This window comes from Typopeltis vanoorti, chromosome 20, assembly GCF_054136105.1.
Source record: "Typopeltis vanoorti isolate ZY-2024b chromosome 20, IOZ_Tvanoo_1.0, whole genome shotgun sequence".
NCBI classification, from domain to species: Eukaryota; Metazoa; Arthropoda; class Arachnida; order Uropygi; family Thelyphonidae; genus Typopeltis; species Typopeltis vanoorti.
The window spans coordinates 104,536,164-104,554,365 of NC_143568.1; the positions used below are offsets into that span (position 1 = coordinate 104,536,164).

At 34.3% G+C, this 18,202-nt stretch overlaps 1 protein-coding gene across 1 annotated transcript in view; it reads left to right on the forward strand.

Annotated features, from left to right (window-relative positions):
• Window positions 1–16,494, forward strand: part of LOC150095742 (CUE domain-containing protein 1-like) — a 101,235-nt gene extending 84,741 nt beyond the window's left edge. Inside the window, exon 7 of the mRNA XM_090410763.1 lies at window positions 11,615–16,494. Within this exon, the coding sequence (XP_090266889.1) occupies window positions 11,615–11,671 (57 nt within the window). The 3' untranslated portion in view covers window positions 11,672–16,494. The remainder of the gene's footprint in view (window positions 1–11,614) is intronic.
• Window positions 16,495–18,202: the final 1,708 nt, after the last annotated feature.

The following is an 18,202-nucleotide window of genomic DNA, read 5'->3' on the forward strand; positions in this document are numbered from 1 at the left end:
GATGTTTAAAAGCTACTTGCATCATGGATAGAGGGCCTGAACCAAAAGCACATACCCCTTAGCACTAGGACCATAGCCCCAAAGGCACTAAGTCTCTTTAACATGTTCAAGGAGAAAGCAGGAGCCGATTATGACTACGAATTCAACGCTTGTTCTAGTTGGTTCATGAGATTTAAGCAGCGTTTTGCACTGCATAATGTGAAAATGTATGGTAAATCAAGTGCCGATGAGAAGCCTGGTTTCAAAGCTCTTAAAGACTGTATTAAAATTCTGTTGGGGTGGGGGGAGTAATGTGGCTGGATATAAACTGAAACCATTTGTGATATGGCAGGGTGAGAATCCACGAGCCTTCAAAAACATCAGGGAAGCATACTCTTCCAGTTCATTATCGGATAAATAAGAAGTCGTGGATGACTCAAAAATTGTTTGCAGATCTTTAATTAATTGTTATGCAACTGAAATGGAAAGCTACTGTGTGAAAGAAAATGTAGAATTTAAAATTTTATTAATTCTAGATAATGCTCCAGGTCATCCATCTTATATCTGCAATCTTCACCAAGTTCAAGGTCATGTTTCTCCCTCCAAACACTACTTCATTGATCCAACTGATGGATCAGGGAGTTCTTGCAGTGTTTGAGGCTTATTATCTACGGAGAACTTTTTCACAAGCCATTTCTGCCACTGACAAAAATGATTAGATTCTCATGTAATTCTAGAAAGCATTCAATGTTTATCATGCTATTAAAAATATTTCTGTGACTTTGAACAAAGTGATGTATGAGTGGCATATACATGGCATATACATCTAAATGTATGAGTGGCATATGGAAAAAGACATTAGAAAGGTTTGTATACAATTTTGGAAGGTTTGAAAAAATGAAGACCTTTGTAAATTGAGTGAAGAACTAGTGGGTCTAGCAAACAGTCTGAATCTCGAAGTGAATGATGACAACATAGTTCAACTCATAGAAAGTGCCCCTGAAGAGTAGACTAGCGAGGAATTGGTTGAACTGGAGGAAAATGTGTTGCAGAAGAGGGAAAAGAGAAACAAAAAGAGGTAGTTAAACAATTTACAGTGAAAGGTTTTGCAGAAATGTTCACTCCGGTTAGCGATGTTCTCAAAATGGCCGAAGACATGAACCTCAATGTCGAACGCTACTTATTAGTAGAAAGGAAAGTACATCATGCGTTTGCTTACTATAAAAAAAAATTTATGATGAAGAGAAGAAAAGGAATAAGCAAAGCACATTGCACATTTTCATCAAAAAAAAAAAAAAAAAGTTTCACCAGAAGAGTCGCGACCACATAGGGAAGGTAATGAAGATGCGATTGTGGAGGAAGATTTGGGTGATTATTCTCCTGTTTTATAGTGACAGTAAGGCATAGTACAGTTTTATAAGGTTTAAAAAAAAAATTAAAATGACAGTATACTTATTACGGTTAAGTCCCTAACCCCTATAACTCTTTTAAGTTAATGTATCGATTTACGTCCTGCTGGATGGAACGGATCCTGGACGTAAGTTGAGGGATGGCTGTAGTTTGTTTTAGTGGTGTATGTTATAGTGAGAGATGACGGTATTTAGAAGTATCTCATCTGTTTCAGAATGGGAGCATAAGTAAACATAGATTAGTTCATTTATAATATTGCTATCATGTTTTGGCCAGTCTGCACAAGAGTTTTTTGGAAAGGCTCTTTACAAAAAAAGTTCTTCTTCCTTCTACGTGTTAGGCCTACTGGCCTGTTACAGAGCTGACTTGAGTTCTCTCTTCTAAGTTGTACCCATCCCGAGGATAAGGTCACTAGCCCTATGTCTCTCAGTATATTCTGTGGCTTGCCAGTAACCCGTCCTAGGATGGACGAGAGGGATAGGTAACTACGTGAGTTCATGGGGCCAGTTTTGCCTGCTTGCAGGAGAAAAAACCCCAGATAAACTGAGGAGAAAAACCCTGTTGTACATGCCCAATACTATCTAACTTGGCTGTGTCTGAGAAAGATCCTCAAGCTCCTCACGTCGGCAACAGGAATCGAACCCAGGATACTCCTTTCCCAGGCATATGGTTGTGAAGTGCATGGCCACAAGGCTAACCACACGGACTTTACAAAGAAAGTTGTGAAGCTTTATTAAATTGCCTAATCTTAACAGGTCATATGAACTATGGTTTATCACCTCTTTGAGAAATACTGCTCTTGACTCTGCGCATGATTTTTTTAAAATTTTTTATATATTTAGATATATATTTCTTAAATTTGGATTTAGCGTTAATTGACCATTTTTGCTACAGTATATTAAAAGTGCTGCAGTGTTGATTTTTCTGTGCAGGTATCCCTCGATTATCGCTGTTAATTAATCCCTCGATGTTACTGCATATATCAAAATCACGTTAGTCAAATCTAATAATCAATGGCAAAAATTACAATTCGTCCATGATCGATTACTGTATTAATAATTCGTAGGAGGCTGCGTAGGAGGAATGATGTCATCATGCTCACGCCACAAGGCTTGCATGTTTTTGCGTGGTAAATGTAACCCTGCAGAGCGTCTGGCGGTAAAAATTGTAGCGTAGGTTGCAGTATATCTGAGAGATACATTCATTACTAGTATGTGCTCAAATGCAATAAAACAAAGAAAAAAACGCTGTAAATATAATGCATGATGGTACAAATTAAGTGGATATTGAATCCAACATTATTTCATAGCCGAATATAGAAATTACAAGAGTTTCGTGCCGAATATATAGAAACTAAAAGTTTCGGTGGATGCAAGCATAAGCAACCTTATGGGCAACTCGTAGTAAAGGGGGAGTAAGCTCCAGATCACTTTCCTTAGTATTTTCCATAATGTAAAGCACATCTAAAGGACATGTATGATAAATAAGCCTTTGGCTCTCTATTTCAGTAATACATGATGGTTTTTTTATTTTCAGTTACAATCTAGAAATTATTGAACCAAGAATAAAAAAACAACTAAACCATATTATACTGACATCGGAGGTCGCGTTATCTCTCAGATACAATTTATTGTCAAATATTACAAACCTTTACATGACGTGTTAAAGCAAACTGACAGCAAAAAATAGTGCAGAATATCACTCGTAACATATGAATGCACAGCTACTCATGACCTCCAAGCTATACACTGAATTGTGTAAGAATATTTATATTAAACATTTTGCATGTATCTGTCAAATCAGCTGCGAGCTCCACAGGGTTAAAGGCGTGTTAAAACTCTTGCCGTGCATATCAAGGGATTGCTGCAATTAATTTTGACTCGTTAAGCAAGGAATACCTGTATTTGTGAATGTGCTTTTGTTCTTATTCTTAATAAAAATGCTTATGAAAAAAACTTATTTTAATACAATTTTTATGGTCACTTATGGGTCAAAGCTAGATAACTAGTAGGAGACTTCCACTTAGCTTTTAAGGAAAACGGATCAGGACTTCTAACTTAATGGCCACTCCTCAACTTCATCTGGGTACCCCATTAACAGGTATCCACCTGGCTACTAAATGAATATAGATAGGCTAGAAGTTTGACACCAACCGAATTGCATTCTGTATGGCTCAAACCAAAATAAAATGATGGTAATGGAATTTCATGCTAGCTGGGACATTGCTGTTTTCATCGGGGAACATTGAAGGGTGAGCATTGAAAATTCAGATACTGAAATAAACTTAATGTCAGCAGAAATGAAGGCAGACACCACATAAGTGTCGGTGGAAAAGAAATCATACTGGTAGAAGAACTAGAGAAGTATGATGTTGACAATTACTGAGGAAAAAAAAAATCTATAGGTGAGATTCTGCAAAATAATAATTATAAGATATTATAATTAGCACTAATGATCAGGAGATGGAAGTGATACCTATAGCATTAAACATGAAGATAAGCTTCTTGATGTTGGAAGTTTATTTTGCCCTTGGTTAGACTATAATAAATTTAGTTGAATCCTTTATCCAAGTGTAAGCAAACAAAGTTTGTGCCTGAAAATATCTTCAGGACTGAGGTAAGGTGGTACATTCCCGGGCAACTCACAGCAAAGGTGGACCAAGCTCTCATCACTCCTTGTCTCAGTATCTCCCATAATGAAGATATTTTCAGGCGCAAAGTTTGTTTGCTTACACTTGGATAAAGGATTAAACTAAATTTATTATAGTCTAACCAAGTGCAAAATACACATCCAACATCTTTCTCTAAATCCAGAGTAATTTAATAATAAGGTGGTACACCGGTTGGCAACTCGTATAGATAAATATGACCTCTCTTTTTTTTTTTTGCTTCTGCCTTGGTTTCACCACTCTGGGTCTGCCTCCCACTGACGATACCTCAATAAAGGATGAAACCGGTCTGGGTAGTGGCCCTTCCCTTAATGTACAGTATACATGTCCGCAAGGAGATGTGCTTTGCATTATGGGAGATACTGAGACAAGGAGTGATGAGAGCTTGGTCCACCTTTGCTGCGAGTTGCATGGTGATCCAAGTGATGTTTGCTTACACTTGGATAAAGGATTAAACTAAATTTATTATAGTCTAACCAAGTGCAAAATACACATCCAACATCTTTCTCTAAATCCAGAGTAATTTAATAAGGTGGTACATGGTGCACCGGTTGGCAACTCGCATGGGTAAATATGACCTCTCTTTTTTGCTTCTGCCTTGGTATCACCACTCTGGGTCTGCCTCCCACTGATGAGACCTCAATAAAGGATGAAACCAGTCTGGGTAGTGGCCCTTCCCTTAATGTATAGCAGTATACATATCTGCAAGGAGATGTGCTTTGCGTTATGGGAGATACTGAGACAAGGAGTGATGAGAGCTTGGTCAACCTTTGCTGCGAGTTGCCTGGGGATGTACCACCTTACCTCAATCCTGAAGATATTTTCAGGCGCAAACTTTGTTTGCTTTCACTCGAATAAAAGATTAAAATAAATTTATTATAAGCTTCTTGATGGCAGGCAATTTCATATTGATATAGGCACATTTCAAGATGGGAAATTGAACATTTAAATTTATGAATTCATTAGAGAAAGCCGATCAATATAAAGAAAAAAAATGAAAAGCTAATCCTTCTTGGAAGTCTAAACGACAGAGTATGAAATTAATACCAGACATATAGAAAGGTTTAAGGAAAATTTGGAGAAAAGGGCAAAGATGATAATAAGTACTTGTTAGATTTCTTCAGAACACAGACTAGTCATTACTAATGCCATCTTTCAACATAAATATATGAAGAAATCACACAAAGCAAAGACACAAAAGTCTGAACTATGTTATTGTTGATAGTGGTATCTTCATGCTACTTCAAGATAGAGTATACCGGGAATTTGGAACAAAGTAACTGCCGTTAATTTTGAGTATAATAAAAACATTTTTTAAAAAATCATTCAAGTAGCTTTCGTAGGTGAATTATAGACTGAAATATACAAATGGGAGTTTGAAAACAAGAACAAAACCTTGGAGTATTGGTGCCAAACTCTCTGAAGAAACATTAGTTCATCTGGAGAGAGACAAGTAGTGAGGTTGTTTCTAAAGATAGCAAAATCCTAACTTCATAGTGGCCTCATAAAGTTAGAGGCAGTCCTGAAAAAGAAGAAAGCATATTGAAACCCAATAAGTTAGCAGAAACTATGTGAAATAAGTCATAGGAAAACTTTGATAAGAATATGGAACATAAATATCATGTAAGTGGCAAAGTGTTCTGGAGGCTGTTGAAAAAGTTTAGGAATTGAGGTGAAAAATACTATAAAATGAATCAGATGATAAAAGTGACATAAACGTTTTCTGGATATCTGGAATAATTACTTTGAAAGATTGTTAAATGAAATAAGCAGTGATAGAACAGTGGTTGAAATTGTTCAAGAGGAATGCAGTCAGGAGTATATATCAATACTTGTAGTAGAAAAAGTCATCAAAAACTTGAAATGTGGAAAAGCAGCTGAAGTAGATGATATTCAATCAGAAATGCTCAAATATGGAGGTGTAAAAATTTTATAGTGGCTACACTTGATAATTCAGAAGATATGGGCAAAAGGTCAAATTCAGATTATTGACTTGGAACTCTATTAGTACCCATCTGTAAAAAGGGAAATAATATTGAATGTGAGAATTATAGAGGAATTTCCTTGATGAATAGTGTTTCCAGAAAGATTTATACACGCATACTTGAGAAGAGACTAACAAAAATGTTAGTCTCTTCTCAAGAAACTAATGTGAAAAAGAAAGGAAGAACAAACTTTAAGATAGTTCAGAAATTTAAGGGAATATAACAAAGATCTGTATTTAAGTTTTGTAGATCTGGAAAAGGCATATGAAAGAGATGCCAAGAGAAAAGCATTTTCAAAATACTACAGTTATGTGGGGTAAATTAAATTGAAACTTTATATAAAGCAATACATAGTCTTTATTTAAGTTGTAAAGAAGCTGATGATGTTCAACTTCATCTACATAAAGATGAGACATATGTTCTTAAATAAATCTAGTGCCAGTCTTCAGGATTATTTGATTAGATTGAATAATTGCTATAACAAATTTGGTATGAATATCTCCAATAAAAAGAAAAAACCACAAAAATAATCTTATGTAGGATCTGATTATTACTTAGTATCAGCCAAACTTAAATTAAAACTGCATAGGATTAAAAAAAATTAGAAATCAAAATGGAGTGATAAGATATGTCTGAATTAAAAATTAATGAAATTTTTTCTTTTATGATAAAAAAAAAACCGATTTCAAATTTTGGAAAATGAGAAGTGAGAAAGTAGAAAACCCCAAAGGTATAATTTGAAAAGCAATGGAAAAACATTTTCAAAATGGTATATAAAGTCATAAGAGACTGTTTTGTTTGGATGATGATAAAGGGAAAAAAAAGCAAAAATTGATTATCAGACAAGACCTAGAAACTCATAGAAGTAAAGAATAAAATTCAAATATTTGAAAATGTTAAATCTCAGAGCTGAAGAAATTCATTTGTGCAATGAAGAGAGAAAGACAAGTTTTTGGTTAACACCAAAAACTTGTCTTTCTGCAAATACTTAACCAAAAGTATCTGGATGTGGAGTAAAGAATATGTGATCCTATAAACTCTAGACTTTCATATTTTCATTTATGATGGGCATAATTTAAAAAAAAAAAAAAAAAAACTTATGAATAGATGGAAAGGAATTTGTGTGTGAAATATTAATCACTAATAGCCACTATACTGCAGATGCAAAAAAAAAAAAACCAGTAGTTTTATTGTATCACTAGATAAGGTACAGAAACAATTGCAGTCTGTGTAATATATTTGTCAACAAATAGTGCAATTAGAGAAAACTAGGATAAAAACAGCACTACCTAATGAAACATATTACTCTCTCACAAAAACTGTGCTACATAGACTCAAGCAAAACCGTTTGTTGCACCAAACACAGTATCTAACTAAAAACAATCATCCTAACTTTGGTCCAAATTTTCTATTACATGAAATAAGTGTTTGTTCGATTGCATTTGAAATTTTCAATGTCATTAAGACAGATCACAAATGAATGCCAACTTCAAATAAAATTCTACCAAAAGGGTTGCAACTAACATGCCTTGAAAACTTTGCATCAGATCAGCATGCCTGTAGGATGTGGAAATGGCACACAAATGCTAATGAAAATCTCATCAGTATGATAAATGTGCAAAACACTTCCCAACTTGAATGTGTTAAAAGATCTGCAAGAGGAGATAAAAGGAATTATGTGAACATTTTGGCAGAAGAAGCAGAACAGACTGCAGCATTAAAACACATTGGGGAAATATGCTCTGAAAACAGGCAAGTAAATTCTATAAGGAATAAAAATGATTTGCTGCTAACCAAAGAGAATAAGATTGTTAGAAGATGAAAAGAACACTATGAGCAAGTTTTAAATGTAGAAAATAATATAACCGACACAATTAGAATTTCAATTATGAAAGAACCTTTTGTAAGCATAGTAAATATTACGCTAGAACCAATATCTAAATATGAAATAATAAATGTAATATAGAGATGATGAAAATTGGAAAGGCACGTGGCAATGATAATATAGTAATAGAAATGCTTAAGACATAGAAACTGCTCCTGATAAATTGCAACTGATCTTTAACAGTGTTGCTAGAGACAGAAAACATCTCATTAGATGTGAAAATTGGAGAATTAGTCTTTCAGTACCTATAAAAATTTTCTGTGAAATATTGATAAATAAGATTAAAAGTAAAATAGAAAAGATATTGACACATGAACAACTTAATTTTAAAATAGATGGGAGTACTGTGTATCACATTTTTCCTTAAGGAACATCATCAAACAAAACATATACGAGGGTGGTCTGAAAAGTTCTTGGCCTAACAATGAAAAAACGAATTTATAATTTCAAAATTATTTTTATTTTTCAACATAATCTCCCTTAAGACTAATACATTTATTCCGGCGATGCTCCATGCCATTATCCCATCCCAGTAAGGTCTGCAAAATTCCCCTCTACAGCTGCAGTCACCTCTTGATTCAAAGAAAAATGCTGACCAACGAGGAAGAATTTTAGTTCTGGGAAGAGAAGGAAGTCAGAGGGAGCCAAATCTGGGGAATAGTGTGGATGTTCCAACAATTCATAGTGCAGATCCCTTAATTTTCCCATTGCCAAAACACTTTTGTGGGCAGGTGCATTGTCCTGATGAAAGATGATTTTTTTTGTTCTGCAAACTGGGTCTTTTCTCATGAATTTTTTCATCTATTCTGGTTAAAAATCGGAATAATATTCCCTAGTTATTATTTTACCCTTTTCAAGATAATAAATAAACAAAATGCCTTTAGCATCCCAAAACACCAATGCCATGACTGACCCCTTCCTGCTGATAGAAAACCAACTTTGTCTTTTTTGGAGTAGAACAGCTGGATTCTGTCCACTATTTGACTGCTGTTTGGATTCTGGTGTGTAATGGTGAATCCAAGTCTCATCCATAGTAATAAATTGACACACAAAATCAGTTTTATTCTTGTTAAAACGCTCCAAGCACTGTTCAGAGATTTTCATGCAAATGCATTTTTTATCTGCTGTGAGCAAGTGCGGCACCTATCTTGCACAAAGCTTTTTCATTTTTAATTCTTCATGCAAAATATATCCTACAAGTTCTTTTGAAATGCCTTTAGTCTCAGCAATTTCATGCACTTTGACTCGCCGGTCATTCAACACGATATCGTGCACTTGATCAATGATTTCTGGTGCTGTTACACTTTTTGGACATCCTTCACAAAGATCATCTTCAAGGCTGGTATGGCCATGTTTAAACTTGGCAGCCCATTTCATAATTGTCGAAAACGAAGGAGAAGAGTGTCCATAAACTTTTATGAACTTCGAATGAATTTCTTTTGGCGATAAACCTTCTTTTACAAAGAATTTTATAACTGCATGATACTGAATTTTGTCCATTTCAAGGGATACAGGCAACACTTGTAAACTAATTTAGTTTCCTGTTTTTTGGTGAGTTTCCATGTCTGATCCATATAATAATACAGCCTTAATACTGCTATTGAAGATCTTTATTTTGGTTTTATTATGATATTTAGATAATTTCCATATATTATTTAATTTTTGGGAAAAAAAGGTATTTGCCTTTGTCAATCTCTACATTATATCCATGTCGGTTTCACCTTCAGTATCTATACATTTGCTCCCAAGTATATAAAATTCTTGACTTCTTCTACTGCATGTTAATTGATTTTAATTTCTTTGCAACATTTGCTGTTCAACTTTAAGAACGTTCGTTTCAGTCATATTTATTTTAAGACCAACCTTTTCAGCTGTTTTATACAAGGCTTCTGACTTTGCTTGTATATAAATCAGTGTATTTTGATGATATCAAGACCATGTTGTTTGCATTAATGTAGATCTTCAACTGGGACATAGGATTCCGTTTAATTCCTTTTCTTATAATTGTAACTTTTCTCATAATCCAGTCAATGACTATGTTAAACAGTAAAGTAGACATTACATAACCTGTCTCACACACAAGTCCTTATTTCAAACCATTGTGTTTAAAATAAGGATTGGTGTGTGAGATAGGATGTTTGCTGTACTTTTACTTCCTGTATCCAATTTCTCTTCTTATCCTCACATATTTGTAAGGAATTCCGTTGCTTCTAATAATTAGCCATAATGTTTCTCTATCGATACTGTCAAATGCTTTGGCAAAATCAATCTATAAAATATAGGTATAATTACAGAGATGGTCTGAAAAGTTCTCGGCATTGACCATAGATGGCAACACTATCGACAAGATTTTTTTTCTAAGTTGTTATATCTGTCATAAGCATCCATGTGCGAAATTCATTCTATATAGCTGTATAAAATAAACTACTTGATAGAATGACTTGGAATTTCATACATCAAAAGGTTGGTCTTAAAATAAATATGATGGAAACAGTATTATTATATGGATCAGAGACATGGAAACTCACCAAAAAACAGGAAACTAAATTAGTTTACAGACAAAATGTCTGTGTAAAATATTTTTGTATTTTGTGTGTGTGTATTGTAGTGGGGGGGCCTCTGGCACTACGTCCCCCCTGAGTTCTGAACTGGTAGGCCGGTTCTCCTTGAATTCTGATTACTCGAAAGGGTGTTCCACCCTTCCTGGCCCATACAGCACCCGACCCCCTGAGTTCTGGACTGATAGGCCGGTTCTCCTTGAATTCAGATGACTCAAGGGGGGATTTCCCCCCCCCCCCGAGTTCCGGACTGATAGTCCTGTTCTCCTTGAATTCTGATGACTCTAAAGGGGGTTTCCAGCACATACAGCGCCCAACCCCCCTGAGTTCCGGACTGGTAGGGCTGTTCTCCTTGAATTCTGATAACTCGAATTTTGAAGACTCGACACTCAGCGTAGCCCTGAGTTTCAAATAACTTGACAAAAAACGTTATTACAAAAAAGGCTTATCATTTTATATTATAGAGTAGATAATAAATGGTGACGTAAACTGACTGAGCAAGAAAGTATCAGTAATGAAATTTTTTAAAAAAATGCAGATAGAAATGGATTGGATACATACTGAGAATGGACATTAGATTCCAAGATTAGCTTTAACATGGATTCCAGAAGGGAATGTGTAAATTAACTTGGCAGAGAATGATAGAAAAGGAAAGAAGGGCTGGTTGAGAGAGCTGGAGAGAAGCTGAAGTGGCACAAGACAGAGGTATCTGGACGAAACGGATCCTTGTCTTATGTGTCATTATGCACAAAGAGGATAAGCAAGTAGTACTCATGATCTAAATAAGCATGTGAAACTGCCTATTGATAGTGGTGTTTGTTAGAAATGCTGTTGATAAAGAAATTCATAAAGCTAGCAAATGTTTATCTCAAGAAAGCTGGAGAGTTCTAGTATAAAGACTGTGTAATTCTAATATTTTATACTGGGATTCTCAAGAATTTCAACCTAACTATAGAAATCTGAGAAGTTTATATGGTGTTATTTTGATTATAAGAAACAAAATTAAATGATAGTTCATATATCTTAGAAATTCAAATGAACTTATTTTATCTCATTTTAAAAGCAGTTCTTTTAAGCTATAATAAATTCCTTTTTTTTATTACAAATATTTATTTTTTATTATTTTTAGGTTGGTGGTCAAGTTGACAGAGTTAAAACCCCTGATGATGCTAAACGAGAATCATAAATATAAATGCAGTTAGAGAAATGGAGCTGGTCTCCATTCAGCTGAAATTAAGGATGCCTATTTGCATAATGATTGTTGTGCAGATTCCGCTATAGACAGCTGTTTAACCTCACTGCACTGCATTTAGGCTACCATATTATGGGTCATTGCATTTGGAATTTGTATGCATATGCATTTAAATAAGTGAATTTAAACATATGCATTTAAATAACTGAAGCAGGAGCTCTTGTGTATTGCTAAATATGTGAAATTTATGTAAAATACAGGATAGTAAAAAATGCTGTTCTAAATTCTTCCCTTAAAAAGTACCATAAATAAGCATAGTAGAGAAGCCAACATTGTAAGATTTTTCTTCTCAGTTAGCTTCTTGTTACATTTTTTTTTCCTTGTCACATACAGTAATAACAGATCTATATACTATGTCACTGACTCTTATGTATAAACAAACTTCTGTTAATGTGTTGGAATAAGAAACAAACTACAATTCAAGAGAAAATGATAAATTGCTGCCCTGTCTTTCTATAGGGTATGCTTTGTATATTACAGTTAAAGTGAAGCATATAACCTATTGGTTTAAGTTCACAGTTAGCAAATTGATCAGTATAGTCATTCAATGTTTCTTGCCAGATGCTTGTTTTCCATGTTCAGTCACTTACTGTAATACAAACAGTTTAAACTTTGCAGTATAGCTAAATGCGTTTACATGCGCTACAAACCTAGCACCAGTAATGAATGCTGGTTTGCGAGAAGACTGCTTTGTGCACTGGTGAGTGTATAACTGATGATGTGATACTTACCATATAGTAAGCTTCAATATTATGTAAGCCAGTGATACTCCACTCATGGATCTCTGGTTAGTTTTTGTTGGTGGGGGGGGGGGGGGGAATCAGGTGTGTCCAAAAATGGCAACATTGGCAGAAAAAAAAAAGTTCGATGTGCTCATAAGAGATTATGCGTGCAAACAAAATGATTGAAAATGTGATGCACCTCTTAAAGGAGAGTGATTTTTTTTGAACCTTCATTTGGTTTTAAAATGTTTCTCTACCTGATAGAGAAGTGAGATTGTGGGCTCTCCTCTTAAGAGAATTATACATATCTCTGTATACCTCATAATGATGGACGTGCACTGATTCACTCACTTTTGCAAAATTATTCAGTGTATTATTATTATTATTTGTTAGGATACTGGTAGATAAAAAGTACAAAAAAGTTGGTTTTAAATCTTCATCTCATTACCATCCCTCCTATCAGAAAAATCACATTCCATGGAACTTAGGAAAGGCTTGCATATGCTTTTGATGCATACATACTTGCTAACATTTCTTATTGACTATGAAAACAAAACATGGGTCATTGGAACAAATATGATCATGAAATATGCTTTGTAAGAATATGTGACTATTTTGTTATTGGCCACCTTCACCTGAAAAGTGTTAGTTGTGTGGTACTCAATAGTAACTATAATCGCTTCATCCCTTTATTTTGCAGCATGCTTTTGGTAAGGCCTCTTGAGGTTGAACTTCTTTGAATACAATTTGGATCAATTTAAAAATGGAATGCATGAGACTGCTAAATACAGATATATTTTCAGGAGGTTTGGGAAAATCTTATTTCTGAAATATGTGTATTGGTTAAATTTGAAAGAAACAGTCCACATATATTAAGATATCAACTTTTTTATTTATTTATTTTTTATTTTTTTAGTGTTAACAAATGTGATTGTGATAAACTAAATTAACTTCAAATGTTTTAATGGTCTGTTATTTTTGATTAGGTTAGAAGAAACAAAATTAATGTTAAATGAGTAAAAACAACTTTTTGAATAAAATACATATTCAGGTTTAGATTCAAAATACATATCCTACGATACTAGAAACTGAGCACCAGTGTCTGGAGGTATGTGGTGCTTGGTTTTTTTTTTTATAATTTTCCAGCAAAAAAGACATCAGACGAATACTAAACAACTTAAACACCAAAATTTCTTTTGGTCCTGGTGGTATATCTCTCCAGTTGTACTTAAACATTGTGCTTCAGAGCTAACACCTGTCATGTATCATCTTTGCAGGACTGGTGTTAGCTGGCACTTATTGTAATGCATGGAAGCAAGCATGTATCCAGCCTATTCAAAAAAAGAGAAATAAATATCATCAAATTAACAACTGATTGCCATCACTTCAATTCTCTCCGAAATAATGGAACATCACTCACCACTGGACACCTGCCATGGAAAGGTTCACAGAAATGTGCTGCTGCTTTTGACATTTCCAGAGCTTTTGATGGTGTTTGATCAATGTCTGCTAAGCAAATTGCTATCCTTCTGTCTACCTGTTGCCACCTGTAATTAGGTAGCCAGCTTTCTCTGATTTTTCTCTGCATATCATGGTGGGTGGCTACCTCTCTTTGAGTTTCACTGCCAATGCAGGAGTGCATCAGGGCTCTGTTCTATCACCTACCCTCTTCTATATATAAACGACATGCTATCAATCACCACTAATCCTGTCTACAACTTTGCTGATGATAATTCACTTCATCTTGCTCATTCTGAAAAACCATGCAGTACTCAGACATGCGAAGCTTCAAGATCATCTGAAAACTCAGTGCCTTAAACACTGGTGGAGTGAGGACAACCCACTTGCCTTCAGTGCTACCAAAACACAGTCTTGCCTTTTCTCTCACAAAGGGATTTCAGCTCACCTACCATCCTCTCAGTAACACAAATCATCAGATAAGATAAGATCTCTCTTCTTAGACTGACATTTACTTCCAGCCTTTGCTGGCAGAAACACATCATATCAATGATGTTCTCAACCTCTTTAAAAAATTGCACATTTTCCTCCACTCAAGATGCTATTTTTCACTTTTCTAGCTATTGACTGTACAAATCCGAAATCTCTCTCTCTCTTCCCCAATCTTAGAATGCTGTTCAGATGTTTGGGGTGGTACATCTGAAACTTCCTTAAAATTTCTTGATGTCCAGGAAAGAGCAGTTTGGCTCATGTATGATTTCTCCTTTACAAATCTTTTTCAACCTGTATCTCACAGATGCACTGTCTTGGCACTGCATCTGTTATCTGTTCTATAGATACTTCCACAGTTGCTTCTCCACTGATGTTGTAACCATCATTTCTCCACTTTTGAGCCTATTAAAACAAAAGCACCAGCTGTCCAACTTTCCTTTTCAGTACGACTGCAAGCACATGCCAAATTTTCTTATTTTATTCCATCTACCTCCATCCTCTGGTACAACCTTTCTCATGAAGTATTCCCAAACCTGCAACTCTTCAAGAAAAATGTTAATAAACTTCTTTTCCAACTCTCACTTGCATCCCACGGATGGCACTGATGTATTTATACGTTCTTCTACCTCTTGTGTATAGGAGCAGTATAAAAAATAAATGTATACACTCAATCAAATCACATCAAACATGATACCTCCTATTTAGCCAAAATAGAAAATATGATGTTGGGACATTATTCTATGTATGCCTGGATGTTAGTACCAAGGAATTGGAGACCAAATGTCATATTCCCTTTTCTAATATCCTATTCTATTACTTTGGCCAAAAATGGTAGGCATTTGAAGTTAGGAAAAACAACCTACAGATATTACAATAAAAAAAAATAATAAAATGGCACTGTCCTCGCATACCATTGAAAAGTTGTGAAGTGGACTGGGATTTAGTATTCATGCCTTGCTGCTACTAAAGAAAATATGACCCATTTTTTCAAGGAAGTTATTTTAGTGAAAAAAATCACTAATATTCTGACGACCTTGATGAAATAGGAGTTTGGCTTCACATCTCAGTACAAGCATGATCAGCCTAAAGCAGGAATGTGTGATATAATCAGAATGCCATAGCAACAATGAATCAAATGTCTTCTTGGCGTGGGCGGGGGGGGGATTCAAACTTTTGTCACTTCCATTACATATGTATTGGATGAAATTTGACTATGTTAGTTTCTGTATTTTATTCACCTGTTGTTTTTGCTTGTTGAAATGTAGGAAATACACAAAAAAAAAGCTATTAGCTATATATTTGGAATATTTATTTCAAATACTGAAAGCTGACAAAATATTAGAAAGGTTCAAGTAATTTACTTCAATTATATTCAGCACTTTTCAGAATTATATTTAAATTTTTCTGAGGACTTCTAAGACTGAATTGCTTTACTATTTATGACTCATTGGTTCAACTTTGTGTTTACTTTTTTTTATTGATTGCTGTGGATAATATTGATTTTTTTCTGATTAAACACATCCGAATTGTTTAACTTTATTCTGTACATTATGTTGAAATGCGTTGTATATGTAAAAATACTTCGAAATGGGAATTTACTACTTGTTTATATATGCTGTTATATATAAAATTTTTTTTCTACATGTCTGAAGGAGAGGAGAATGAGGTCATTCTCTAGGCCTACTCTATATAGGATGTTTTGATCAGTATCCCATTATCTATCAAAAGATACATGTATGAAAAATACAGTGGTGAGCAAAACCTCCCCAAGTATTAATGTAATAAAGATTGATGCCTGCAAAGAGACAAAATTTAAATATAGTGGCATTCATATCCTGATGACCTAATAAACACAAGTAAAATATAGTGACTTTTCATTATAGCAAGCTATTGATAAATTAATTCTCATGACTCTCCCCACCACCACCAAGTTATTTTTAACATTTTGCTAACAAGCTGTGATTTTAGCACATTTTCTGCTTTTCATTATAAAATAATGAATAGGCAGAATAAAGATAGCAAATTTTAATATGTTGTTTATTGATTAAATATTTTTCTTTAAAACTGAAAACCATAAATGAGGAAAAGGTTTCTATTTTATTCCCAAAGTATTTCAATCTGTTTAGAATAACCATTTTTTTTTTTTCCTGAAAGGTTGTAAGAAGAAACTAGTTCTTTGTTGATATCCTCCTCTTCAGAGAGGTGGGAGCAAGCATATTTACCTAATGTAGAGATAATGTTAAGTTTTTGAGGCAGGTAATGGTGGGGTTGTGCATGAAGATATCTATTCATGCGAGTGAGTTTTCTGTAAATGGAGATTCATTTTTCAGATACGTGAGTGAGTTTGACATCCAGGAATGGGGGAGAGCCATCGACTTCTAATTCCGACATAAATTGTATTTTTGGATGTTAACTGTTGAGATGGTTTAGGAACTCCTTTAAGGAATCAGTTCCATCTCTGCCATAACCTAGGTTTTAATTCGAATGAAGAGATAGCTTTTTCGTCAAATGCTTCTAAGTATAAATTTGCTAGTATGGGAGATTTTTCATTTTCTTTGAAATGAAAATAACCAGAATTAACGCAATGGGTCAGTATAGAGAACTTTTTTTGATAACTTATCCTTTAAAATAGAATTTCCTCTGTAAGTACATTAGTAAATAGTGAAATGACATCAAAACTAGCCATAATTTCATCTTTTTGAACATGTACTATACGCTCGCAGATGCGAGACCTTTCGACACTTATGCACATGTCTGAGGCAGGAGAATCCATTCTGATAATAGGGTAATCAATCCTTCTTGTGGGATGAGTTGTTTATTATTGCATGTTGGAAAATTAACTTTTCTTTTATGAACATTGTCATTTTTAAAGTGGTAACTATTTTGCTTATACAACAGTTAGAAAATTTTACGTATAAAGCACGTGATTTTGCGTGTTGGTGACAAATTCGTACATCCTTTATTTTTTCTCCCCTTCAACGTGAATTGACTATTTTTGCCAATCTGCCACCCCCAGTTCTGGCAACTGTGGGCTCGCAATAAGTTTTTTTACACTCAAAACAAATTCTTTAATATTCTTAAGGAAAGAGGAGGTCGAGCCAGATAAACATTTGAATTTTACCAAATAAGATATGTAGGAGAATCTCATTGGTCTCAGTGGAGTATTTTTATTGTGAATTTTTGGCAAATATATATATATATATATATATATATATATATATATTAGTTAATAGCATCTTCATGAAGATGCTGTCAGCCAGTGAAAGACTGCAAAACATGCAGAAGAAATATTTAGTTTTAAAAATCTGAGTTTAACCCATTCTGCTTATTTGTTTCTCTTATCTCTTTCCATTCTTCAACTTCAAGCCACTCAAAAAGTAAGTTCTGCATGGTTTAAACTACAAGGGAAGGATAATAGTGCATGGGAAATGGTCAAGGGGTATTTCAGGAAAGCAGAATCAGATTGCCTGAACAAATTAAAAAAAAAAAAAAAAGTATAAAGCAAATTGTAAACTAGATGTTAATATATAGTGGAGTAGAAAAACATGAAAGAGCATCTAAAGGAATTATATATTAAGCTGAATACTACCTTTAAAGTTAAAGACTGGTAAATAATATAAATAAATATAAAAAATAATCAATGAAAATGGAATAAAAGTGCTAGTTGTGTACAAATAATGAATTAAGAATGAATACATCCTTTGATTATAAAATACAACACAAAATAACATGGGAGAATACAAGAGGGCAAAATCTGTAATTAATTACAACTAATAGGTGTGAGTCATGACAC